Source organism: Panulirus ornatus, chromosome 37 (assembly GCF_036320965.1).
Source record: "Panulirus ornatus isolate Po-2019 chromosome 37, ASM3632096v1, whole genome shotgun sequence".
Taxonomy (NCBI): Eukaryota; Metazoa; Arthropoda; class Malacostraca; order Decapoda; family Palinuridae; genus Panulirus; species Panulirus ornatus.
Genome location: NC_092260.1, coordinates 21,122,504 through 21,150,078, shown reverse-complemented (window position 1 = coordinate 21,150,078; position 27,575 = coordinate 21,122,504). Strand labels below are relative to the sequence as shown.

The 27,575-nt window shown below is 40.5% G+C and overlaps 1 protein-coding gene across 1 annotated transcript in view; it reads left to right on the top strand.

Annotated features, from left to right (window-relative positions):
• The first annotated feature begins 811 nt into the window (after nucleotides 1-811).
• Nucleotides 812-27,575, top strand: part of LOC139760568 (lachesin-like) — a 52,944-nt gene continuing 26,180 nt past the window's right edge. Inside the window, exons 1-2 of the mRNA XM_071683918.1 lie at nucleotides 812-1,366; nucleotides 20,581-21,094. Coding sequence (XP_071540019.1) covers nucleotides 21,007-21,094 — 88 coding nt within the window. The 5' untranslated portion in view covers nucleotides 812-1,366; nucleotides 20,581-21,006. The remainder of the gene's footprint in view (nucleotides 1,367-20,580; nucleotides 21,095-27,575) is intronic.

Sequence of the window (27,575 nt, the reverse complement as noted above, 5' to 3'; positions counted from 1 at the left end):
GGTGCGGAAAAGTAAAGAATTGTCACCAAAACTTGACTCAGATGCCATCGATACACACCAGTTGTGCTATCTATTCTACCGGAAAAAAAAAATTCATTTAGTTTATATCAAATTTAACCACTTCGCGAGGGGCAAATTGTTCATCGGTACTGCTAGCTGGTCAAACCCTTGATAAAAGCAAGAATGCCACCAGATCTATCCTGAAGTATCGCTAAAATGTGAGGAATTTGAATTCGTACCATTAAACGAGAATCTGTACATATATACCATCTCATAATTTCAGCAGAAGTATATCGTTATCCCATACCTGCTCGTCGTTTCCCGCATTCCTTGAGGTAGCGCTGGAAACAGACGAAGAAGAGGCCTCCTCATTCGTTCACATCCATTCTCTAGCGGCACGTGTAATGTCCCGAAACCAAAGCCCTCTATCTGCAGCCAGGCCCCATAAATTTGTAAATAGCATGTATTAGTCTCTAATCCAATCCATCCCAGTATCGATCATCTGGTCATGTGTCTTACACCGAGTGAGCGTTCAACCTTGTTCAGTTCGCAAATAAATATGATCACCTTGTGACGAAAGCTCCAACGTCGTGTCAAAAAGAAAAACAAGATCCCGTTACAAGATCAAATCCAAACTTTTTCGACATGAAATTTGAATATCTTAAGTGTTCCTAAGTACTGGATCTCATCACCAAACTCTCACTTGGAGAAAGAAGTAGAATGTAAGTCGCGTGGGTGTGGCCAGACTCTATGACATAAAGTTAGAGGGGTGAGAGGGAGCCAGCCATTTAGTTGTGGTACAGCGCCGAGAGCGAGCGGACGCATCTCCTCACTCCTGCGCCACTCACTGGAACTCGTTCACAACTTGCTTAACCTTAATCCGAAACGCTCATGATATACTTTAGTATAAACCTTATCCTGAGTTAACGCTTTTAGTAATTACATTCTTTTTTTATCTTAAAGATAAGAAATGATTTACCAAATAGTGTATTCATAAAAAAAAACTAAACGATTGTAATTCTACGGCGCGTTCTCGCAACCACTCAACCAAAAAAATTGGAGCGAAGGATTTCAGGTTTTGTCTATACCACAAAGTTATTCTAATACCACTGGTGTTAATTTGAGACTCAAGGTGCATCAACCGGCCAACTTGTTATGGCTGACTGATGAGACCTTCGGAAAGTTTCTTCATACAGAAATCATAGCTAATTTTTGCAGCAGTGATTACGACATATTCGAATGTGACGGACGGAGAGTCCAGCTAGTTAGCAGCACTTGACTGATTACAGTGCCAAACCCAGCAACACAGTGTGAGCGAGTGACCGAGGGAGAGATTGTTCTTCATGCAGCTACACGGGCGAGGGAGGTAAGGCATCATCGCTTCACACATAGCTGAACTTCCTGTGTCAGTGCGAGGGAGGAGATTGTTGCGAAGACACACAACACGGCTCTTCGTGGTGTGTCTGTGATGGGGGAGAGGAGGGGGGGCTATGCTGTCAAAAGATATCCAGAGTTCACGATTACTAGCCAATGCGGATAACTGGTAATATGTTATACATGGAAACTGGATTAAATTTCCGATGTACGATCTTTTTTTTTTCCTAATTCTGTCGTTTACGGCATGTATAGGAATCCTGGTTTCTTTAGTTTTTCACATTATTCAATATTTTCTTTTTTAATCAGTCCTTCTTCCAAATATCCACTGCCTTTTTTTATGTTTACAAATTATATAATTTCAAAAAAAGTACCTTTTAAAGACTGGGCTGATTACAGTTTGATAAGCAGTTATGTTACTAGTAAATCATGGATGCAAGTTCTTTTTGTGACTACGTCTGTATAATATGACACTGCTTGCTTATCACTGTCGCGCTTCGTGGCAGACACCACCTTATACCAAAAGAAAATGATTCCACTGTTTAAAAATCTAATGGACATAAAGCAAACGAAAGCCATACAGGCCGACAACACCCGTTTAAGTCATACGCACATACGCGTCCTGGTAGACACACATTAACAGCAGGATTATACAGTTCAGTTGGTTCAACAGAGCGACCCCATCCCCTCCCAAGGAAGCCCGTGAAAAAGTATGCTGATGCTGTTAGTCACGGGTCAAGAGTGACTGTTCCACTGGACGGACTGGGAGGTAGAGAGAAACCTCGAACGGAAGAACCCGAAAGACCATAATAGGAAATACAGAGGAGAACTATTAAAGCAAAAAAAAAAAAAAATAAATATCCATTTATATTGCATGTAAGTTCTAAGTACCGTGGTGTTGCCTTAGTTATTTCGTTTATCTTACGTAGTTCAAAAAAGCAGCAACTTTTTCTTTTTTTCAAAACCCTAAAAAATAGCTTTGGTATTGATTTATTCAGTGCTGGAGTAGCTTGCCTTACGTAGGAAATCGAGCGGCACTGGTCTGCGTCTGGCACCTCAGTGTCATAGGTCCACGTGGTGAGAAACTTCAACTCTACCATAACTGTCGTACCGTAAATTTGCTGGGGCTATAAGAAGTTGCCTTGCATACCCAGTAGAGTCGAGTAAGACATATTTTGAGTTTGCTACTACACAGGCTTGGGGAGTATCATTATATAATACAGGAAAGAACATAGTTATCTTCGATCAGAAGATAGAGAAATATTTGCCTTAATGTGATGTCTATTTAAGCTCATGAAACTACGTAAGTTATATTAAACTATTTCATTTTGAGCGCAAAAGGGGATATGACATTTCTAATGTTTTGTTTCATCACAGATCACAAGGGAAACATGCAAGTAACAGAGAAATTAAAAAGAAATGAATGATAATTTAATCCTATTAAGTTGCTGAAACAACGAGTTTGTGTAAGGAATGCAGGGGTTTAGAAAGGGAGATTAATTAATAATACAGGAAGGAGGGTGCTTGACAAAGGAAAGCAAGAGCGGGTTCAGGTTATATGGGGAAGTTTTACGGCGATATTTAAGTACCAGAAGACTCATCAAGTTGCTTGTTGTCCAGATCTACCTGGATCCACCATGCAGCCACTTAACGAGAGATTTTCTGGAGGAAATTAATTATATCATAATGCGCACTCAAAGGATTTGTATGTCGAACGCTATAGTACTTTAGATTAAAACCTTATAAGAGTAACGTCTATACACTAACTTCATATTTCCATGATAAAAGTAACTAATAGACAATCACGAATGAAATAGAGAACACATTGTAAAACGTAATGATAAGAACACTTATGAACGTACATTGTTATCTGTAATCTTCAACCCGGCGAGCAAGCCAACAGTCAGTCTCCCAACCATAATCCAGAGATTACACGAGTCCCTCCTCGTTTCACGGTGTTGACCTTATGAACAGAGATGCTTTGTGAATCTAACTTGCACCGGACATATTTTGACTCACCATCACTTGACGCTACTCATGTCTGACAACATATATATGACTGAAACTTCAATATATATATATATATATATATATATATATATATATATATATATATATATATATATATATATATATATATATGAGGATGTGTGGAGGAGGCTGGATGTGTTGGAAAAGAAATGTTTGGGGACAATAAGTGGTGTGAGATGGTTTGATCGAGTGAGCAGTAAAAGGGTAAGAGAAAAGTGTGGTAAAAAAAAAAAGAGTGCGGTTGAGAGAGGCGAAGATGGTGTGCTGAGATGGTTTGGACATATGGAAGGGATGGACTGAGGAGAGGTTGACAAAGAGGTTATATGTGGCAGAAGCGGTGGGGAAAAGGAGAAGCGGCAGACCGAACTGGAGATGGAAGGATGGAGTGAAAAAGATTTTGAGTGATCGTGGCCTGAACATGTAGGAGGATGGAGGAAGGGCGTGTATGGGATAGAGTGAATGGGTATGATGTGGTATACAGGGGTCTCTGGGAACTGGTTGTGAACAGAGGGTTGTGGTTTCGGTGCATTGTATATGGCAGGTAGAGAATAGATCTGAACGAATGTGGCCTTTCTTCGTCTGGTCCTGGCGCTACCTCGCTAACTCGGAAAACGGCGGTCAAGTATGAAGTGTGTGTGTGTGTGTGTGTGTGTGTGTGTGTGTGTGTGTGTGTGTGTGTGTGTGTGTGTATCTTTTTTTCTGTATTCCCTATTTCCCGCATGAGTGATGTAGCGTGTAGCGTCAGGAACAGATGACTGACCCTTAAGGGGATAAAAAAATCTCTTATTTGGGGTCTTCCTGTGTTCCGTCTTTTGGAAAGTAACACAAATGTGAAGAATTTCTAGTTCACCTCTCCCTTCCCTCTTATTCGCCTTCCAATACACGCAATATATATATATATATATATATATATATATATATATATATATATATATATATATATATATATATATATATATATATATAGTCTGCTGGATTTCCGTAAGATATTAAGATTTTCATTTATACTGAATAAGAAAGAAATATGATTTTTATTGTAAGATGTGTGTGTGTGTGTGTGTGTGTGTGTGTGTGTGTGTGTGTGTGTGTGTGTCTGGGCGCTTGTAAGTGGGCATGAGTGTTGTAATACGCCGCTTGAAGTACATTTTGTAAGTTATGCTACAACGAACACTTAAAACAGTCGAGGACCATTAAACCCAGTCATGCACAGTTCTTCGCGCATGGTGTTTACTTGCGCCTCATTTACCAGCAGCCAACGCCTGCAATCATTAAATCCAATAACATCCAAACTTGGAAATTGCTTTGGCAGTTCCTGGGAAGAATTCAGCACACCCTCTGGACAGCCACACCAGTTTCCTCTTTTTTCCGTAAACTCTACCGAGTTGCAGAGAAACGGGGAAGACTGTGCTCTCAGAATATCCTAAGATATATTGCAGAAGTCATAAACATCTACACGGTATACGAGTACTTTGCAGACCACAAATATCTCTCCATATTTTTTGCGATCTTCCGTGTGACATTTCTCCATAGAAAAAAAAAAGTGATTGAGAAGTAGACCACGTATGTTTATTTTTCGTGGTTGAACAGAGAAATAGATAGTGTCACTTCACATTTAGTGGTCAGCAAGGGGGGGAATACGCGGTCATTAAACCAGAATCCGTACTAACACACACACACACACACACACACACATCAAAGATAACTATTTCATGATTACGGAAAGTGTTTACGCTAAAGGCAAGTTAACTGAGGCTAAGGACGTTGTGGAGGATCCACTGCGAGAATACTTATCACCTCCAGGGCGAGAGGTGAGTGGCTACTGCCGGAGAATAACAGGTAATATGAGGCGGGTATTAGCTGCCAGCTCCCAGAGATTGAGTCGGTAGGATTACGTTCGTTCCTTCATTAACGCCCGGCACAGGTAGAGGAAGCATTTGCATTAATAACGTATTCAGGCAGACAATGCGGCCGTATTTACAAGGTAGGTTTCATTACGGCCTAGATCGCAACGTTAAGAGGAGCGGTATAGTCCTAGAGCCTGACTGAGAGGGGCTAGTAATGCACCTGGCGCGTTATTGGGTGAGGGTGATGAGTGGCTGCTGGAGGAGAGAGGCAGTGGCCGCTGTCTTAGGGTGATGGGTTGGTTGCCGCGCTCGCGCCCGCCGGGGGTAGGGGATACTTCACCATTACTGAGATTACGTAAGAGAATGTTTGAAAATCAAGAGGATATTGACGTTTGTCCTTATATATAAATTCACTCTATGTAGACGGGCAAAGGAAACAAGAGAGCAAAAAAGAAAAAAAAATAATAATGCAAAGGATTTTGAGATGAAAAACCTAGATTTAAAAGAGAAAAAATATATGCAAACAATTCTCTCAGGTTGCTCTGTATCTATATTATTTTGTATATATGTATAATGTCTCTACTCCTACAAGCACACACACACACTTAAGACATACCCGGCTAGCCTGGAGGGGGAGGATGAACACTTGGGTTGGTTGCAGGCCGACTGCCGTACTCAGGATTCGAACCCATGCGGTCGGGCCCGTCTTTCTATATGTTACCTGCAATGTTTAATGCAACGACATATACGTCTCTTATCGATAGCCAAGCCTTGTGGATCATTCCCTGGTTTTTCCTAACTGCTTCAAATGCCTTTGTGTAGCTCGTTCACAGCACGTCGCCCCTCTATACGACCTCGCTCCACTTTGTTCTGTCCCATGCACGCCTCATACCCTCCTCCATGTTCAGATCCGATAACTCAAGACATCTTTCGCTCCAACCCTCCATCTCTTTCTCGGTTTCCCCTTACACTTTGGTCAGTCTTTCCTCACTAGTCCTCATCATGTATCAAAGACCACTGTAGCGCGCCTTCCTCAGCCCTCTTAGAAATACTCTTCTTACCAATACACCACTGTCTTTAACTCTTTCATTTTTTTCACTCGATAAACCATCCTCACACACATGAAACGTCCTCTCTCCACATATCACTATCCACAAAAATTTTCCCCTTCCAACACGTTCACTCTCTTCCGTACTTTTTTTTTTTATCGACTGCTTACGCCTTGCATGCTGACAGCACCGTTGGGACTACTTTTTCAGCCTCAGCACCTTCTTCTTGACCCCCTCCTGCTTGCTCCTCTACATCTCCCAGTCACACGCACTCCTTCACAGGTAACGACCATGTACCTCTATTCATCCCACATGCCCACATCCCATCTCCCGCATGCACCCACTTCTTCCGCACGTCAGCAGTGCTTCCTTAAATGCCTTCCATTCCTTGTTCAATTTCCTAGTTTCATTCACTCCTGTCTTTTGTCATTCCTCAACCAATCTCTCCTGGTATCTCCTCGCACAAGCCTCTTTCTCAAACTCACTCACTTTCACTTCCTTATTCCCACCCATGTCATTTCCTCTTCCTTTTAAAGCCTTTACAACCTTTAAACTCTCGCCTCCACCAGGAAGTGACCAGACATCACACCAGCTGCTCCTCTCAGCACACTTGCATCTGTAAGGCTTTCCATTCCAACCACAATCAATGACTTTAGGATCTCTTCCTCTGTCACAAACAGCTTCGTTAGGACCCAACGGTCTGCTACCGTTTGCCTATATATATATATATATATATATATATATATATATATATATATATATATATATATATATATATACAACTTTATCAGTTGAATCTAACTGTCGATAATGAGGGGTAATGGGAGTAAGTAAGATTGACGGTCAAGTTGATTTGAAAATTAACGCAAAAGTACCTTGAACTGAAGAAGCAAGCACAAGAGAGTGTGGCAAGAATATGTGAACAGCTTACTTTGAAACGCCACAAAGTGAGCGTGACCTACGAAGCATTCTCCTAAGGACAACACATCTCGACTTTTCAAACACCACATAGGATTTGTGTCAAGGGTCGTTAAGCCAGTTGATGTGGAAATCATTTCGTGAATGAGCAGATGAGATTACTGTCAAAATGACTCGTAATGGTGAGTACTAGCTAGATAAGGGCATTTTTTTTTTTTTTTCAGTAGCCTCTTAATGATTTGAGAGCCATCCATGTACAACTAATGAGTGTGCCCTAGAGAGAAAGAAAACGCTACTGCGCTACAGTCCAGAAAATTAGGAGACTCTGAGGATTACTGCGAAGAAATGAATGCCGAGCGAAAGGAAAACGAGTGTGGCTCTGTGTGGATTACTAGTAAATTACCTTGCTCGTGCACGACATTTGCGTGAAAAAAGACACTGAAGGTGAGGACAAACAATCGCATGTAGGCAAGGAGGACGACTCGTATTAATCAGTAAAAGGAGTAACTCAAAAATTCTCACACAGCTGGAAAAAATGAGCATCTATGAAATATTTACGCCGGAAGATTCTCTCTGTCTTTCCGGAAGAATGGAATTATGCTCAGGAGAAACAGATGGTGTCTGTGAGAGGATCGAGCCGTGTCTGTGAGAGGATCGAGCTATGTTGAAGAGTTCATGTCGGATGTAACGAAACAGAATAAATCAAATAGTTCGGTTCCCCGTGTAAGAATACTTTGACACTCGGCAACATGGGCACTGTAGTAGCTACACAAGACAGCAGTCACGACTTAAGTAGTCTACAATGGCCACTTACTCTTGTCAGAACATTCGTCATGGGTCACAGGCATAGTGACAAGTCTTGGAATGACCTTCAACACCTGAAGAAGGTGTTAAAGCCTTTTTCGGTGGGTGGTTATTGTAGCTTACGTTGACGGCCTTAATGACCCCCTGGCAACTGACAGGCTTAGCTAAATCTCAACCAACCAACCCAACCAACATTCATCATACGAAGACCTTATGATGTTAACATTTGAAACATAAACGATCTTGTATTCTTGTAGATTCTGCTTCAAGATGATAAAACAAAGAGGTTTAACTTCAAGTAATCGATGTTTTTGCTTCAAGATGATAAAGCAAAGAGGTCTAGCTTCAAGTAATCGACGTTTTTGCTTCAAGATGATAAAACAAAGAGGTTTAACTTCAAGTAATCGACGTTTTTGCTTCAAGATGATAAAACAAAGATGTTTAACTTCAAGTAATCGACGTTTTTGCTTCAAGATGATAAAACAAAGAGGTTTAACTTCAAGTAATCGACGAAGTAGTGTTGATTTCAGCCTTTTATCTTGAGCAACCATGCGTTTCTGTTGGAAGGATAACATAAAGTCTCACAATTCAACGCTAATATTTCTCGTGTCACAACAGTCCTGTATATAAAGTAGGATTATATTTGTTCTATAAATCCAATTATTCCATTTAAGTTTGCCACTTATAATTCTTCAGCTCAAGAGATAAGTAAAGCAATATCTGACACTAATAATCATTTGAACATGAAACTGTCAACTGTTCCTGCTAAAAGGAAAGAGAAAATTAGATATGGAAACAGAAGGTCCAGTTCGCAAAGTTCAGGTTTTAGAACTTTCGCGTCTGACATGAGGTCAAATAAACTCAGTGACCAATGACAGCATTGAGTGTATCCCGAGCCAGTGATAATCTGAGGAAATGCTGTAATGCGGGATAGAAAACGTCCCAAAGTCGCAGGTTCCCCCCATGGATGTCCTCAGTAAATCCCAGTTGACGGCGTAACCACTGACAAATGGGGTCTAGTAACATCTGTTCGTCTATCTATCTATCTATTTGTCAATGTGTGTGTGTGTGTGTGTGTGTGTGTGTGTGTGTGTGTGTGTGTGTGTGTGTGTTACCTGTATGCGTGCTCGAGGATATAACGCGAGTGAAGTCATTCTTCGGCGAGGCTGTATCACTGGGAGTGAAGCTTCGTCGAAGAAGATAGATAGATAGATAGATAGATAGATAGACAGATAGATAGATAGATAGATAGATAGATAGATAGATAGATAGATACAGATATATATATATAAGAAGGAACGGAGAAGGGGGTCCCCTTTTCAGCTCACTCATCTGTTCTTAACGCTACCTCGCTAACACGGGGAAATGGCGAATATGTATAATATGATATGCATAATGAATACTTTGAAGACTTCGCTTGAAGATCACGGCTGATAAATCTGGCTGATCCTCTGAACACTTTTTTATTCACGGGACTAAAAGCCAAAAGGAGGGTGACTTAGGGCCGCGAACATCTATCTGTTCGTTCTGAGGCGAGCGCGTGAGGTTAACAGGAGACACAGACTCTCCGGCCTCACACTGACGGAGGAATGTCAAGGAGGGTGAGGGCTTCAAGCGAAACTGGTGTCGGGCGGTGGAGAAGCGGTGCGGTGCACACAGGACCCCTTAGGAAAAAGGACCCACACGAGCGACCCGGCTCACTGGAATACCAAACACGAACACATATACCAAAAGCACTTTATTCCCTCGACACGTTGCTGGGTGCTGCTGTCACTGCCATCAGAAACGTTACTGGAAATGAAGTAAGATACGCTCCCTTGGGCAAATAACAAACACGTAGTTATATAAAAGGAAGGCGCCGGAATAGAAGAAATACATCCCCGTGTGGTAAAGTTTATAGAAGAATGTCACCGTAAATGGGAGGTATCGTGGAGGAATGAATAAACAACATGGGAGGGGGGGAAAAAAAGAAAGAAAGAAGAGTGGCGCTGTTGACAGGTGGGTTAGTTGACCGTAGAAATGGGTTATGAAATATACAACCCGTAATCACAGGCCTCATGCAAGTTGTATGGCGTTCGAGGGTCCCACGTTGTTGCACGGCGACAACCTCTCTCGCTTTGTGGGGCCACTGGGAATACAAGACTTCGCCACTCTTTACAGTGATTTCGTACAATATTCAAATCTTGACGTACGATGAAGAGTCTGGCAGAATGACCCATTAGCTGGTGGGAGCTGTAATTATTTCATCTAGCAACGAGCTTACGTCACATTTTTTTCTCGATCATTTACGTCAGTGATACATTCCAGGTTCTTGATTTTCTTTTTACCCCATGTCTCTCTACGAGTTAACTTTAGACCAGTCCTCCCCCCTTCACCCCTAGGTTCAAGTGGATTGACTGATATTACTATTCGTTAAGTGTATTTGCTAAAATGAAACGATACTTTGTAGGTATTACAGCTTCCCGGGGTCCGGGAATATTATATATATATATATATATATATATATATATATATATATATATATATATATATAGTGTGTGTATGTGTGTGTGTGTGAAATCATAGAAAATAAAGAATAAAATTTCACTACAGATATTCATGAGGCAGCAGCATAGTTCAAAATAGAATATTCTGATTATATATTTATAAAAAAAATGCAGGTTATTTTTTTTTTTAAATCATAATCAAATCACAATCTAATCATTCCATATCGCAAAGCTTGGCAGCTGACGGCACATTTAGGGCATGCGGCCTTCAGCAGTTACTGAGGGACCAAAACAGATACAAATATAAGGAGAAATTGCATGTGTTTCTCTAGAATATAAAGACATTTATTTTTTTTTCGTTTTTAAAGTTATGTAATCTTTCTTTTTTTGTGTGTGTGTCTTACCCTATTCTTTACTTCTAGTTACTTTCCTGTTACTTTCTTCTGATCTATTTTTCTAAGTGATATTACTCTAGTTTTGTTCTGTTTCGTTGAGTACTCACTCAGCTGCATTTTACCACAGCCGAAGTAACTCTAGATGATACATCATTAGTTACACCTTATAGTATAATACCCAAGTGATTCTTGTTTTCCGTTGAAACTCATAATGTCTGCCAGCGAATACATCGCACTTTTTGGGTGTATATCTTAAACATGGTTTAATTCCAATTTGTCTTTCTTTAACGGCAAATAAGCGACAGATAAACGTTCCACGTCCGAGAATTCTCTGATCCACACACACACACACACATATATATATCTATATACACAATGGAGCAGCTGGGTTGAGCCGTGGGACATATTACTTTCCTCCTTTTCTTATCTTCTCTTATTTTCGTCTTCCTTACCTACCTCCCAAGAATCCTTCAACAAACTTCCAAATTCTTCAGCACCCAAAACTCTCCTCTCCATTCAACAATCAAGAAAATTATTCATAGCTTTATCTCCACCCACTTGGACCCACACACACCCACACACACACACACACACACACACACACACACGAGAGGTACAGAGTGATCAGCAGATATAAACTTTTCGAGGAGATTGCGTGGGTTGGACTCCTTCTTGAATGCGTGCCGAGGAAGCAAAGGTCAAGGGAAGTAAAAAGTGAGGATTGCATCAATTTACTAAGAGACCTGGACAGATTCTAAAGCAAGTCCGATACGTGGTTGATGTAATTCAACTCGATTGAATGGGACACAGTGAAAGGAGGACTCAATATGAACACAGGAAAATAAGCTTCAGCAGTACATGTCTCAGAAGGGGCTTGAGATTCGACACTGTTCCTAACCTGTCGCCAGAACCCCACATAAGGAGAATGGTAAAGGAGACCAAATTTCTCCTGGCAAATACTAGAACAGCATTTAAGTAAACGGATAAAGGAAATAGGAAGCTGTTTATATCTTGAATAAAGCCATAACTAGAATATGCATATTAGGAAGACATATAATGAGTTAACAGAGAAAGTCCACAGAGATGGAGAACATAGATGGTACCAGAATTAAGGCAGATGAATTACAGGGAAAGGCTGAAAGCATCAAATTTGTCCACAATGGGAGAGACACGAGTGAGGGGTAACCCGATCATAACCTTCTGGTCTTAAAACCAGACTGATGATGTAAACAGTGAACTGTTTTTCGAAGGAAGTAGGACGAGGACAACCTGGGGATGTAACATGAAATCAAGCAAGAAAAAAAAAATTATTACAAAGATGTAAAGAAGTACTTTTATAACGTAAGAATGGTGGATGAATGGAGTGAACTGAAAGAGGATGTGGCATATATGGAAAGCACACACAAGATTGAAAGGACGTACGATAATTAGGGAGCGTTCAAAAGATGGTTATCCACGAGTGTAAAACTCCCTCTCCGCGCAATACAAATTTAACTGATTAAATGCATTCAAACACAAAAGACAATTCACGTCAACATATACAATAAAGCAAATATATACAGTCACACAGAATCTTTAAAGACTGAAGAGGGGATAAATCTCATAGATTTAAGATATATATAAAACGCCTAATTCCTTTTATAACAGATTGAGACTATCACTGAAACAATTACTGAACAATATATAGGTACATAAAGGATTGATCATCATCTATGACTTGTTTTGTTTTTCCTTCAGTGTAAACAGAGAGTCCATTACACGAAGTTCATTTGTACATACAGACATATGAACAAAATCCTCTTTGATTTGTGGATGATCATGGCTGCTGTAGTAATCGCCAACAGCTGAAAAAAACTCGGATCTTTCAAATGAGAGTTAGCGCGTAATGATAAACCAAGGTGTTGATCCCCACTCTCACTTTTAACTAAAGCATTGACTTCCCAACGTAGTCAGGATTGCACCATAAACACCCATGATTTAAATATATCACTGGGGTGAGAGGAGAGGGCTACCTTCTCCCTATGTTTACAAAACGAGTTAATAGGGAAGCTTAACATATTCTCCATTACCTCGTTAAAGTCATAGCTTCTAAAACACGCAGCAGATTCACATATTGGAGTGCTTCTTCCTAATTCCTAATATATATATATATATATATATATATATATATATATATATATATATATATATATATATATATATATATATCGTAAGCCAGTTGCATATGGAGAGTGGCTGTGCGGCGCTTCCTATGTGTCGAAATCGAAGGTTTAAGTTAATATACTGACAGGTATATTATTACTTAGCAGCTACTCATTCATCCAGAACTCTTAACATACAAGTCAAATAAATATGTATGTACCAAAACGTGTGCAAATCTCATGGCGTTACCGGCAATCTTTTACTGTTTGACGCTTAATAGATACACCTTAAACAGGTTATATATATATATATATATATATATATATATATATATATATATATATATATATATATATATATATATATATATATATGGATAAGCTGGTCGTGATGCAATAGAGTTATGTTATAGAAGTATAACTATCTTCTTTTTCCCCTGGACACGCAACGTAAATGTATTCGTCTGTCCTTTGTTTTGCACCTTGCGAAGACCGTGCGATTCATGGCACATCCGTAAAGGTCATTTATTTATTGATACACAGTGGGAGCTCCGGTCATTCCTAATCCAGGAATCAAAGACTGGCCCAGCAATCTATCTGCATTTTTATATCTTAGAAAACTTAGGTCTTGACATTTGCCGGGCTAACGGATCAAAACATCGCAAGTTGTGCCTCCAGCTCTGCACTCCCGTGTGAATAAGGTCCCGATGACAAAAGTGAATGTGATATCGAAAATTCGTCGAGGAACACTGAACGTTTTGATCGTCCAAGCTGCGCCAACGGAAGAGTTGCTTTCCAGTTCCCGAAGCCAAATGGACTGGGTCACTTATAGGGAAAAGTGGAAAGTGGCGGATTCAAGAAAACGCCTCAGTCTTTATGCGAAACACTGCATCAGGCTTACCGAGAGAGAGGAGTTACCTTATCCCCCCGCTCCACTCTTGAGCCCGGGACTGAGGGAGAGAGAGGAGGAGGAGGAGGAGGAGGAGGAGGAGGAGGAGGGGGAGGAGGAGGAGCAGGAGGAGGAGGAAGTAGGGGGAACATCAGATCTAAAGATATCAACATACGTTTATCCAACCTCTACTACCGTTCACTGAAATTTTGGAAGTGATAAATGATTTATTTATATATATATATATATATATATATATATATATATATATATATATATATATATATATATATATATATATATATTCTTTTTGCAGCGGAGTAGTGAGTATCTATCAACTAAAAGCCATTGAAAAAGTGAAGATGCCGCTGTATAGAATTCTGGTCTACCCAAACACACACACACACACGTTCGTAAAATCCCCGGGAAGCTGTGTATTATCAGCGTTAAAATTCGAGCGGTTTTGGCTAATAATCCGAACTTTCCCATCCAAGTTGCGTCACTTATTTACCGATGGCCTCTCGTTTCCTGGCCTGTAATTGCTAAAGTGTGTCCAACGATTTACTGTAATGTCTGTTTACCACAGCCGGGGAGTCAGGTAGGTATTTCCGCTAATGACTGTAGCGCCAATATTTTGAAATCAGGAAGTTGAATATTAGATGTTTTAATTTGGCAATTTTGAAAGTAATAATGGTCATTGCATTTCTATAATGTTGCTATTTGATGGCTTGCAAATGCTAGGCCATTCAACAAGAATCTGTCATATATATATATATATATATATATATATATATATATATATATATATACTGTGTTGAGTGTACCCGGTAAATTGTTCGGGAGGGTATTGACTGAGGTGAAGGCATGTACAAAGCATCAACCTAGGGAGGGGCAGTGTGGTTTCAGAAGTGGTAGAGGATGTGTGGATCAGGTCTTTGCTTTTAAAGGATGTGTGAGAAATACTTAGAGAAACAGATGGATTCGAATGTGGCATCTATAAGTTGGAACAGAATGGTATAATGGGATCGACGTGCTGTAAATGGAGTGGACTAGAGCATGTAAAGCGTCCGGGGTAAACCATGTAAAGGTCTGTGGGACCTTTTTTTGTGGATAAGGATCTGTGGCTTTGTCTATTCTTGGCCTTACCTCGATAAAGCAGGAAACGGTGATCAAGTATATATATAAAAGAACAAAAAATAAGAACTTTTCCTTAGCAAAAACCAGTGGACTAGTTCTCACTGATACTTGTACAAATCCTTTTCTCTCAAAGATAAATCGTTAAACGTGTATTTTTGGCATATTTTCCAGTTAATGGAACGCGTAACTTGCACTATTCAAGCTTTCTTCCTATATATTAAAGTTAGGGCGCAGGTTCCTTTTAGTGAAGACAACCATTTAAGGCTCCATTTTCGTTTAAGATCTCCTAGCCTTGGGTTAAGCAGGTTCGATAGTCCTCCAGCCAACAACTGTAAAACTTCAGTATTTCCGAGTGAAGCTCTGGGATCTAATGGCCGCCATCCTGTAGAAAGTTATCATCCATTTTTACTTCGGCAAATTTACAGGTTGCCGACGTAAATTTGATGAGTACTGGAATGGACAGCGTGAAGACGGGATCATCTACATTACCGTTAACGTTTTCTTTAGCTCGGTCTGAAGGTCACTTCATCTATAACAGCGTTATCATCACACATGTATTTCTTATATGATTTTTTTCTATACGAAAAGTATCATTTCATTCGCAGGTTCACACGATGGTTTTAACAAATGCGGGTCTTGCGCTTCTTTGGCTACAGTTGTTACGTGGCGTAATTACTCGTTCGAATGCGTTTTACTGCCACTTGTTCGCTAAAGTCGGAAGATCTCGATGCAAATCCGGAGAGCCAATTACAGTGCAATTATCAGGATGTCGGGGAAATATAAGTCCTCCTCTACCGACGCCGCTGCGATGGTACAGCGCACCGATCGTCCATCGTGCACTTGAATCTAATCCGATTGTTTACATTACTCCGCGGACTCTCTCACACTTTTCATTTCGCATCATACAAGACTACGATGCCACAGAGGCTGATGGAACCTCTCGCTATACGTAGGACATCATGACGAAAATCAATTACTTTTCTTTTTCGTATATTCTTAGTTGGTCTTCTATCATCACGACCTTGGTAATATTTCTCTAACTCAGATACTCCATTTTATCAAAAGTAATTGTGCTTGTGATGTCCACGAGGGAAGCAAACACACAGACTGTACTCATTTGTCTTCAATGATTGAAGTTAGAATCGTCTCTGCTGATAGATAGCAAGGCTTATGCGGCGAATCAACTGCTGATAGAGTAACGAACTTCATTCGCCAAGGCCACGAACAAGAGTGAGCGTTCGTGTGGCCTTAAAATCATCCACAACAACTGAGTGTTACGTCTCATCCAGTGGGTGGATGGAGCTTGACGTTGATGGCCTTAATGACCTTCGTACTTGATGGGACTAAAGATTGGGTCCACATGACCAACCAACCTATATATATACAAGGCCAGGAGTATGCATGACGAACACGAACTTGGCCGGGTGCATGGTTTGTGCGAGTCGCGTATATGGTAACGATCAACTGTTGGATGGAATGAGAAGAGTCACTTTGGAAGCCAGTAGTGATGAACATATATTTCAATCAAGCCAGACAATTTTGTTCGGGTAATTTGTCCCTCATCTACCCTACAGGCTCGGGTGGAGCCAGTAGGGTGGACAAATTTAACTAAACAAGTCCTATAAAGTACATAACTGCATGAATTGTTCCGTGGATTTTACTCATTCTATTACTACTACTACGATATATATATATATATATATATATATATATATATATATATATATATATATGTGTGTGTGTGTGTGTGTGTGTGTGTGTGTGTGTGTGTGTGAAAAAAGTACGAATACATCATTAGAATGAATGATGACTTAAGTGATCAGGTCATGTATAATACGGCGTGTTCGCACGTCTTCCTCCTCCTCCTGACTAGACCAATCCTTAGGTAAGAATTTCTTATCATAGATTGCAAGTCTGAGATGTGACGTCATCGCTTGATGGATCCTCTCTACAGACAAGGCAGCAGCTGGCTCATTGCCAGTCGTTGCCGGATACATTACTGACTTAGTTGGAAGCAGCGAATCGGGAAACATTATATTTCATGAAAGACCACGTCCGTCCTTAGACGATGGTTCAGTGACTCACAAAAAGCCGATGCTCTTTAACTGAAGGACCGTCTGTGGGAAGCACTAAGCCTGTACACTCCAAACTGAGTAGAACTCGGGATTATAAAATCATATATTTTTTTTTTTCATACTATTCGCCATTTCCCGCGACAGCGAGGTAGCGTTAAGAACAGAGGACTGGGCCTTTGAGGGAATATCCTCACCTGGCCCTCCTCTCAGTTCCTTCCTTTGGAGAATCAAAAAAGAAAAAAAAAAAGAGAGGGGAGGATTTCCAGCCCCCCGCTCCCTTCCCTTTTAGTCGCCTTCTACGACACGCAGGGAATACGTGGGAAGTATTCTTTCTCCCCTATCCCCAGGGATATATATATATATATATATATATATATATATATATATATATATATATATATATATATATATATATATATATATACATATATATATATATATATATATATATATATATATATATATATATATATATAATATATATATATATATATATATATATATATATATATATATATATATATATATATTCTACTTTGTTGGCTTATGTTTTCTGATTAATAAAGCATCAACTGCACTAGCATTAACATTAGATATTCAATTTTCTGTAACTTCATCATTCTTAAGACATCCCGACGGAGTTGGTATTGCGTTGGTCCATCTTCTTCTCGGGCATGTGGACTGGCTAGCAGCAGCTCCTCATCCACTGCGCGTTACGTCTACTAAAGCTCTACGGAGACTATAACTGTAAGATTCTTCTGGATCAATTCTTACTCGTAAAAAAGAATAATTAAATTTGCTCTTAACTCAAGCAATAGTTTTTCCTAAGACATACACGTCTCCATCAGCGTTGAGGAAATGAATATAAGAATCTCTTGGTTGCGAGGGGGTCATGGGGGACTTGGGAAATCCTTAGCAGTAAAGTGGTTCAGTCGGGCTTGTCGATTGGGTTTTACTGTTGTTTTGGATACAGACGCGTCCTCTCACAAGAGTCAGGCAATGTTCTGGTCTCACAGACTACCACTCTCGATTTTGTTGGTTACTGGATTATGTGGAAATCATACGTGTGTGTGTGTGTGTGTGTGTGTGTGTGTGTGTGTGTGTGTGTGTGTGTGTGTGTGTGTGTGTGTGTGTGTGATACTCTTTCTTTGCTTTCACATCATAATCATAATTAAAAACGCAGTCTCTAGAAAAAGGGAACCCTTGGATGTAAGTGTTTCAAAAACGTTCCTAATATTTCTGAGTTTCAATGCTAACAATCTATATGTATCAGTTCTAAACAAGACACCAGATTCAATGCGCACCTTTCCCATCGCACAAGGTAACGTGCGATGAGTGAGTACGCGCATCCCGCGCAGTGCGGAATAAAAGTGCGACGTCTGCGTCTGGTGACTGAAAGACCCTTTGTGTAGCAACACCGAAAGTTGGTATGCGACTCGGAAAGATGGATTACCAGGTGAGCAATCTTCCAGTAGATCGTGCGTCTGGAACCTCTCCTTCGTACAGTCCAAAGACACGCTCCGACACGGACACAAAAGACCCACAGACATAGAGAGACGCACTGGGGTCCAGAGACGCACTGGGACTGGGTCTGGGTCTGGGTCCCCCCCCCCCCCCCCCCTCCCCCGACAATGCCTTCCTCCCCGGCAAGGCGAGGGTTATGATACCGTTCTATAACTTGCATTGCATCTTTTAAGTTACTCCTTCAAACTCTTCGTCCGAGACGGACACAATGATCGTCATACACGGTTGAAAAGGGGCGGGGGAAGATATGATACTGCGATATGAAATCATAGAGCAAATAATGCGTAAAGCTGCACAGGGAAGATACAAATATATTCATGCACGTCTGACACGGGATTTGATTCCATTACCAGCCGTCGCTATGATGTGCAGGAAAGTGGGTGGCCAGGCGGATTGGATGGAGGGGAGAGGGGCAGAGAAGCTTTGCCCACTGGGGATGATGATTTGAAGCGGGAGAGGAAGGCCAAAGGAGAGTAAGTGATGAATGGGGGTGAAGTGCAGTAAATATGAAGAAAGAAACAAGGAGGAAGAGGAAGAGAAGGAGGAGGAAGAGGAAGTGAGAGCATGGAGACGATGGAATGAAATAAAAGAGAATGTGGGGAGAGGTAAAACAAAGAGGAAGAGAAAAGAACTACGATGGAAAATACAAAAGATCGTAAAGTGTTCGTAAAGTACTTCAGACACGGGGAGCTTCCAAAGGAACCTTATCTTCACGATGATAACCCTCATTACGGTCGTCACGAGCAACATTGTTTATTCCAAACGTTTTACATGTATCATCGCGTCACCATCAGTGGATGAGACAGAGAAATTACCATAGTGCATTAAGAGACTAAGTCATGAAAAGATATTCAGTAATACTCAACAAACAATGGCTGAAAACAGTACAAGATCACATCTAGACAATGTTTAAAGGAGCTAAAAAATAGTTATCTACCTGGGGTTTGAGTGAGTGTTCCAATAACAGGTGACTTTGAGATTCCCAGATTATCATTACTTTCAATTTCTTTCCGACTTTCAATTTCTGACCGACTAGTTGTAAAAATAGCAATGAAAGTGATATGACTATGATGGCCTGTTGGATTGAATTTCTCACTTTCACAACCGTCGCATGACACTAAAAAAAATTTTTGGGGGGTCGCAGCGAAAGGCATACCTTGTTGGTGGGGAATTAATGTAATTTGTAAGCTTGTCCCAGTGGTATTTCCAGTAATATGGCTAAATATCATGAGCACTACGAGATTATCAAGCCTCTAAAATACTACCAGGACTGTAACATTGCATGGTTGGCTGGTGGGTGGGTTGGCTCATTAATTTCTGAGTTAAGCTTGTCGACAGCTAGGTCACACAAGCCTACAACAACATTCTGTAAAGGAAAAAAAAAACTTGAAAATCTTCCTCATGTGGTTCATGATTTTTCTTAAGACTATACACACACTGACCGCGGGAATGGCCCTACATTGTTGCTTGCTTACTGGTTGCTTGGTTGGGTATTTGGACTTTCTGCTTATCGTCTGCTTGGGTCATTCAGACCGTCAAATTTGGCCAGGGTACAAATAATCTTCAACAACTTCAGCTGTTCCAGATATTTCTCTACTACCATACATGCTCAGAGTGCACATACGTTCCTCGTACATCACTCAACTAATCACAGTTCCATACAGTTAAAGTTACATTTTTAAAAATTACCATCTTGCCACGATATAAAGGAACTGATAATGACTTTAATCGTTATCAAGAACATAAATGCAATTATGTATCACATCATCATATCGAGAATTTTCATAAATATATTCAAGAATGTTTCATTGCTATGAAGAACATTAATACAATTATGTATTACACAATTAAATCAAGAATTTTGATACACACGTTTAAGACTAAGCTAACAATGGCTTCTCTTTTCTTTACAGACAGCCTCTGGATCTCGCGCGTCAGTCAACACTTCCTATCTGAAACCGGTAACCGAACCCAAGACGTGGAATCTCCCCTGGACGTAAACCCATAGCAATTCGTGAATTTCATCAGGTCTTCTTCGGTGACTTTCTATGTGAAGACGTTTATTTTATTGTTTCCATCAAAACTTCCCGTATCAGCGCTATTGTGCATCATCGTAGACACTGACTCGACGCCGGTGTATTCTGGAACAGATCTGATTCAAGAGTGATTCGATTCCTTCCCCGAATCCGATTCAATAGCTGGAGATGGTGCAGACGAGACGACCGACTGCCCTGAGCATCGCAGCGAGTCATTCGCTGGTGCCATGAGGAAAACGAACAAAATATGAGGAATGGAACAATCACCAGTGAGTCAGTCAGAGCTCAAAGGCAAGAGGATTCATGAGAAGTGAAGCAGCGTTCAAGATGGTCCGTCGTCCTGCGGTGCTGTCGGGGATTCTCGCCTTTATGACGACGGCATCACTGGGAGGTGAGTTTATGAGACCGTTTGTATCACTTGGGGGGAGGAGGGGAAGAGCATTATATAGTCCAGACGAAAACGGAGAAAATAGGAACCATCCCCCCCAAAAAAAACTTCACACAACAGCATTGGACGGTGGCTAAACTTTAACCACTGGAAGTTTCATCTCGCTAACTATAAACTCTTTAGGTCCCATAATTCATCCAGTCTGGCCACAATGGGTGGCATTGATGGATCTCTCTCTCTCTCTCTCTCTCTCTCTCTCTCTCTCTCTCTCTCTCTCTCTCTCTCTCTCTCTCTCTCTCTCTCTCTCTCATCACTTCCCTCTGTTGTGTACAGACATTACGTAGACGGATGCTTGGAGGAGGAGGAGGAGGAGGAGGAGGAGGAGGAGGCCGCGTTTGCCTGCGGGAACAAGGCGCCCCTTGGCCGTCGGCGGCCCCAGCGGCGTTCCGGTACCACTGGATCACCAGCGTGGCGCCAGCGGTGAGGGTCCTCCCCTCTGATCCTAAACACTTTAAATGGAAGGTTTCTGTTTTTCGGCCGTCTGTTCCGCTGGCGGTAAAAGCACGGCCGATGGACGAGGGCATTCTGTCCTCATTTATCCTTTAAATACATTCTTAGACTAGTGCTCTATGCAAATTAGTATATATATATATATATATATATATATATATATATATATATATATATATATATATATATATATATATATATATATATATATATATACTGCCATATATATATATATATATATATATATATATATATATATATATATATATATATATATATATGGCCGATAAACAGAGCTGGCTGTCAGCGTAAAGTTTAAACCACAAAAATCATTCTTAGTGTTCAACTTAATTCTGACTCCATACACAAGTCATGCGTTCATCTGTGTAAAAAAAAAAAGAGAAAAAAAAAGAATTGTCCCATGATTATGTGTAACTTTTGTAACACTTTGATACGATAATAGATAAATGATTTCCACTGGATGGATATCGATGGATAGTTATAACCTGACGTTGTCAACCTTAATGACACTGGCCGTTCACAGGACTTAGGTCCCTAAAAACAAGCAACTTACCCAAGGTCTGTCGCCACTCCTGTATCCTTTATACGTCAATGAGGTAAAAATTTCCTCGTATTTTCCCTGAAGGATCATAGGTTAAAACAGGACTAACCAATTCGACAACTATCTCTAGCTTCGACAAGTACTACACTAGTTCACAGTCCCAAGCCCTTACCAATTTGGTAATCTATACAGTCCCAAGCCCTTACCAATTTGGCAATATATACAGTCCCAAGCCCTTACCAATTTGGTAATCTATACAGTCCCAAGCCCTTACCAATTTGGCAATCTATACAGTCCCAAGCCCTTACCAATTTGGTAATCTATACAGTCCCAAGCCCTTACCAATTTGGTAATCTATCGAAATAATCAATTACTCTAATGACAAAGTCCTGTCTTTCTTACAATATCTGTAAAGAGGCTGTGCAACTGTTTCCGACATTTTGCATAGAACAAACAATAAAACCAAAGGAAATTTCCAGAGAACACTCATCTTTCTGTGCAAAACATTTCCTTTAAAAATTTCTCATCAATCACACGTCCGCAACTCCTCACAAAAGCCTCATAGAAAGCAACGCGCTGTGTGGGTTATTGATGATGATATGATTTCCACTGTACTGCCCCTTCTGGTCATCAACTGAACACCAAGTGAAGCCGAGTTGACTCGGGCCTCAGATTATCCGCAGAGAGTGAGGAGTGCTGGACACGCTGATGGTGCGTGCGGCCGAAAAGAGGTGAGAGGGAGTTGATGTATTCCAGAGAAAATGCTCTGGTCTGAAATGCTAGAGAGGACTTCTATATTTTTATTTTCAATCTAAAAATAAGAAGGAAAAAAAAGAATCCGTATCACTACATAATTTTGTGAATTCCTTGCCTCCAAATCTGGCTATAAAATGTTATATGATTACTAAAAAGCCAAAAACGCATCAGACGTACATTACAAAACTTACAAGATCATTTCTACTCATTTTCTGTTGGCCTGCATTGTTCACCCTGTGCTATATACGGATGTGGGCTCCTTGTGCATGCAAGAGGCTATTGATTATGAATCAAAGGTTCCAGGCAAATCTTCGTTCACGCATCCGATAAATTATCCAGTCTTGCTCACTTTGAGAACAAGAAGACGAGTGAGGTCCCACACGTTATTTAACTTGGAGAAGGTCAAGAGTGATACGCGTGTCGAATATTTCAGGAGCGTTTGTATTTAGGGGTTGGTTGGTTGAGCTATAAGGCGATCAAATGCCAGGGAGAGTTACTAAAGGCCGTCAACATCAAGTTGATAACTGGTAATTAGATAAAAGAAAACGTCACGTATTTTAAGAAAATTCCGAGACCATACACGCCATCTCTGTCTATATAACCAATATTGGTTTATATCATGTTTGTTGCTTGGTTATGATGGCTTTTGACCTATCGACTGCCAGGGATCATTAATGCCGTCAAGGTCAATTTCTAGCCACCAGCTGAAAAGTCTGTAACTCCTTCTTCCGTTTATAAAGATAATCTTAAGGCTACATATACACTCACTATGTATTTGGCCCTGATTGGTTGGCTGTTTGGGGTTTATGCCTATCAACTGCCAGGGTCATTAAGGTCGTCAACGTTACATCCACCTACCGAAAAATCTTTAACACCTTCTTCAGATGGTAGCGATAATTCTAAGACCACACACACTCTCACTATGTATGTGGCCCACATCTTACCCAAATTTCTTTTTTTAAGTGTTGCTTACGAATATGTTTTCTTATACTGAGCACTTTGGGGCCCAAGGTGGCTTCAGGAATCTACTTCCGAAATCAAATATGGAGCTCTTGTTTTGTCTCTTCCTTTGTTGCTTGTGTAATGGTTTACTTTCAATTCGTCTCCTGTCCGGTAGTCCATTCGCGTAACCTCTTGTGTGTCTGTTGCTTAATCTTTCGTTTTATCTCTTGCTTTCTCACAATTGTGGTGTCTTATCTATGTTTTTCGTGGGTGTTGCTTGTTTCGCATCTTCTTTCGAGCCTGTGTTATTATTATTTGCTACTCGTATCTTCTACATAGACTTCCGTCCTCTACTCTTCCTTTCTTTGGTTTACTCTACTCTTCCTTTCTTTGGTTTAATGTCTAATTTTCTCTTTGTTGAATTTCACATTCACCTTCTATTCAAACCTCTAACTTCTTGTTTATCTCCTGTTTAGTCTCACATCTTTTGCGAACAGCTTTGTTCTCGTACATCTTTATTTTTTTTACTCGTTTACTTGTGTCCTGGGTCCAACTTGCTGGAGATAGAAATACTAGCATCTTTCTTGACTGTGGCCTGGAGGGAAGCGCTTAGCGAGGTGAAGAATGTGGCAGGGTTTTGATGAAGGGTTGGTGGGTGGGTGTCTGTTATAGAGCCCGTGGGATTGGTTGGCGATCAAGAGAAATTCTATAAGGGAGAGGAAATGTTCCTAAACCCAACGGAATAAACATCAGAAACGGGTCACACTCCTATACTAGCTTCCCCTCCTCGCAACCGTATACCAGTGAGGCGAGCTTCGTTTTAAAGATGATCAGCTCTAGAGGAAAGAACTGGAGAATACCTTGAGGAGCTTATATCATCGTCCTAATATGATCCATGACGTCTAAAACTGGAAAACAACCTTTCCCTCAACTGTCATGGGAACATAATCCTATGCCGCAAATGGACATCTGTTTCCCGAAATCTTTTGGTTGTATTAAGAACTGAATGTAATTCTTCAGGAAACTGTTCACAAGATGATCTCAAAACACCCATAGCAATACTTAAAAAAAAAAAAAAACATGACCCCCTCATCTGTAGTTTCGAAGTCATTTCACAGATTAATTCGCAGCCATTACGGCGTCTTCTAAACTTTAACGTTATGAACTATTGCCCACGAGGTACAATGCGGCAGAGCAAGAAATACGTCGACTTTATTCCCTCCCAAAACCTTAGGCAATTCACAAAGTTTCCTTTGCTAAAAGGCTGCACGAGGGAGTTCAGGTATTGGTGCCAAAGTTACCGCTCCGTCCAAGCTATGCACCGTATTTTATCCCTCTACCTTTGGCTCGGAGCTAACGGAGGGCCCTCTGGCCTTATTTCGTTTAGGCTGTGCTAGATTAATGGCAGTAATTCGTTCCTAGTGTTTCCCAGAGTTTCCAGAGAACGCTGGTCTGATTATTGATCATGTATCTATGAGTTAACATTAAATAATTTTTTTCTTTTTTGAACTTTAATGTATGGTGCGATATCTGGCTTTAAATAACCTTCAAGGTACTGAAAACTGTTTAATCTAACAACGCACATTCTCTTACCTCGCCGTCCAGACTTGGAATCCTCTAACGTCGAAGACAGCGAGGCTTCGGTTATGATCACATTGTGAGACGCTTTGTGTACTTCTTAACCAAGGCCATTGGTGCTCGAACCTCTGCGAGTTAAAAGCTTCTGAGGAAATGATTCGCTAGATGAACTATAATCATGGTTTTGTATCAGGGCAGCAGATGAATTTCAGGATTATATTACCTTTTCGTTTTCTCTGATGCTGTTGGTCTTTTAGAAATGCTGGATCGTTAACATGGATGATTATGCGTACCACATGTTGGTATTCTTTCTGGCTTACATCTCTTATGATGATGTTATATTCTTTGCTATAAAACTATGCATCGTTATCTCGTCCAGTTTCCTTTTTAGCTTACATTTTCGTTTTAAATCTATATGTCTTTGTCTTTTCGCTTCCTTCATATCATTTCTCTCTCTCTCTCACTATATAGATATTTGTTTCTTTCCTTTTCTAGCTCCATCCACTAATATTCTTTCCTTTCCCTTCTCATTCTTTATCTTATCTGAGTATTTCCGTGTTCTACCCAGCGTAAGCTCTATATTTTCCACGTCAGATCGGACCAGCAGAGAGAGAGAGAGAGAGAGAGAGAGAGAGAGAGAGAGAGAGAGAGAGAGAGAGAGAGAGAGCCATAACTTGGCCTGGGTGAGCATCGTCATAAGTAGTGTGGCACAGGATCCACGTTTTGTTACAGGGGTTTATTGCGGCAGCCTCACTGCTCTCTGGGAAAACTGCAGGAAATCGTAACGGAATGAGAAATGAGGGCTTGTTCCTCGTGCCTCTCTCTCTCTCTTTTTTTTTTTCAGTAATGCTCAGCTGTTTCGGTGACCGGGAGCATCTGTAAGAAGGATGAATAAAAAAGACACACTCCTGCTTTTCTTCTTTTGACGTACGTTTTATGTACAGTTGGTTTGGCTGGTTGTTTAATAAGACTGTGAGGATCATTAAGTCTGTCAAACGTCGAGTTATAACCGAGAATCGAGTGGTCCTGAACACCTTAATTCAGGAGTTCAAGATAATTGTAAGACTCTACAAGCTGTCTCACTGTATATATGGCCCTTGTTTAAATACAAAGGCCAGTTCGCTTATACAGGCGTCTTGAAATGCGGAATTTGACTTTGATTCTACATTCATTTTTTTCATAGCTTTGTAAAGGTTCAGAATGTTTAAACAACTTTAAAAACACGCTTTGATCAAAGATGGAGTGGACATTCAGGCAGTAACATAACTCCTATGGCTTTTCAAAAACCCTTACTTCGACTGACAATAAATCAGACAAATAAGTTACAAATGCGCACAGAGAAAGGATGAAAGGCACACAAATTACGGTTGAAACATACGCAAATTTCGTATGAAACGCAAATACACGACGAGTGAAAAGTGCACAATGCAGAAACGCATAGAAATCAGAAATAAACCAAGCGGTGCTTACAGGGGAAAAAAGGTAATAGGCGTTGTTTGTAAACAAAAGGCGCGAAAGTCGGAAATGCATCATGTGAATTCTATCCGGATTACCATACACTTAAGAGCGGGAGAGAGAAAACGCCTCTTGATTCATCCACCAGAACCTCAGCCCAGCCAGCCGCTACCCATCCAGGCTGTGTGTGTATATCGGAACCCCCGGCCAAATGAGCCGCACTTTTGCGAAGGCAAACCCGTGATCCTAGCTCTATTCTCGGCCACCATCTGCCTAACTCCATCGCTTCTATTATAGCGAACGGGATTTGATTTTTTTTTTTCTTTTAAGTGTAGTATTCTGAAAACTCGTTTACACAATGATTTATTTTTGCTAACTCATGCATTTGTATGTCCAAATGATTCACCGACACAATGGTGATTTGTGACTTGATATATCTATTCAACCTAACAAGCCTTATTTTGTAATGGATAGTGTTGGCTCCCGTTCTTGGGTTATTGGGGGAAAAAAATAAATAATGATAGTCCACGGATACTTTTCCATTTTCTTCCTAATGAAAAGCAAATTTATTGAACTAGATACAATGATGAAGCCTACTCCTTGTGAAAGTACAATTTACGAAGTTTTATCTTTCTTGACATTCTGGTGACGTCACATTAAAGTTCAAACGGGCGTTGTCAC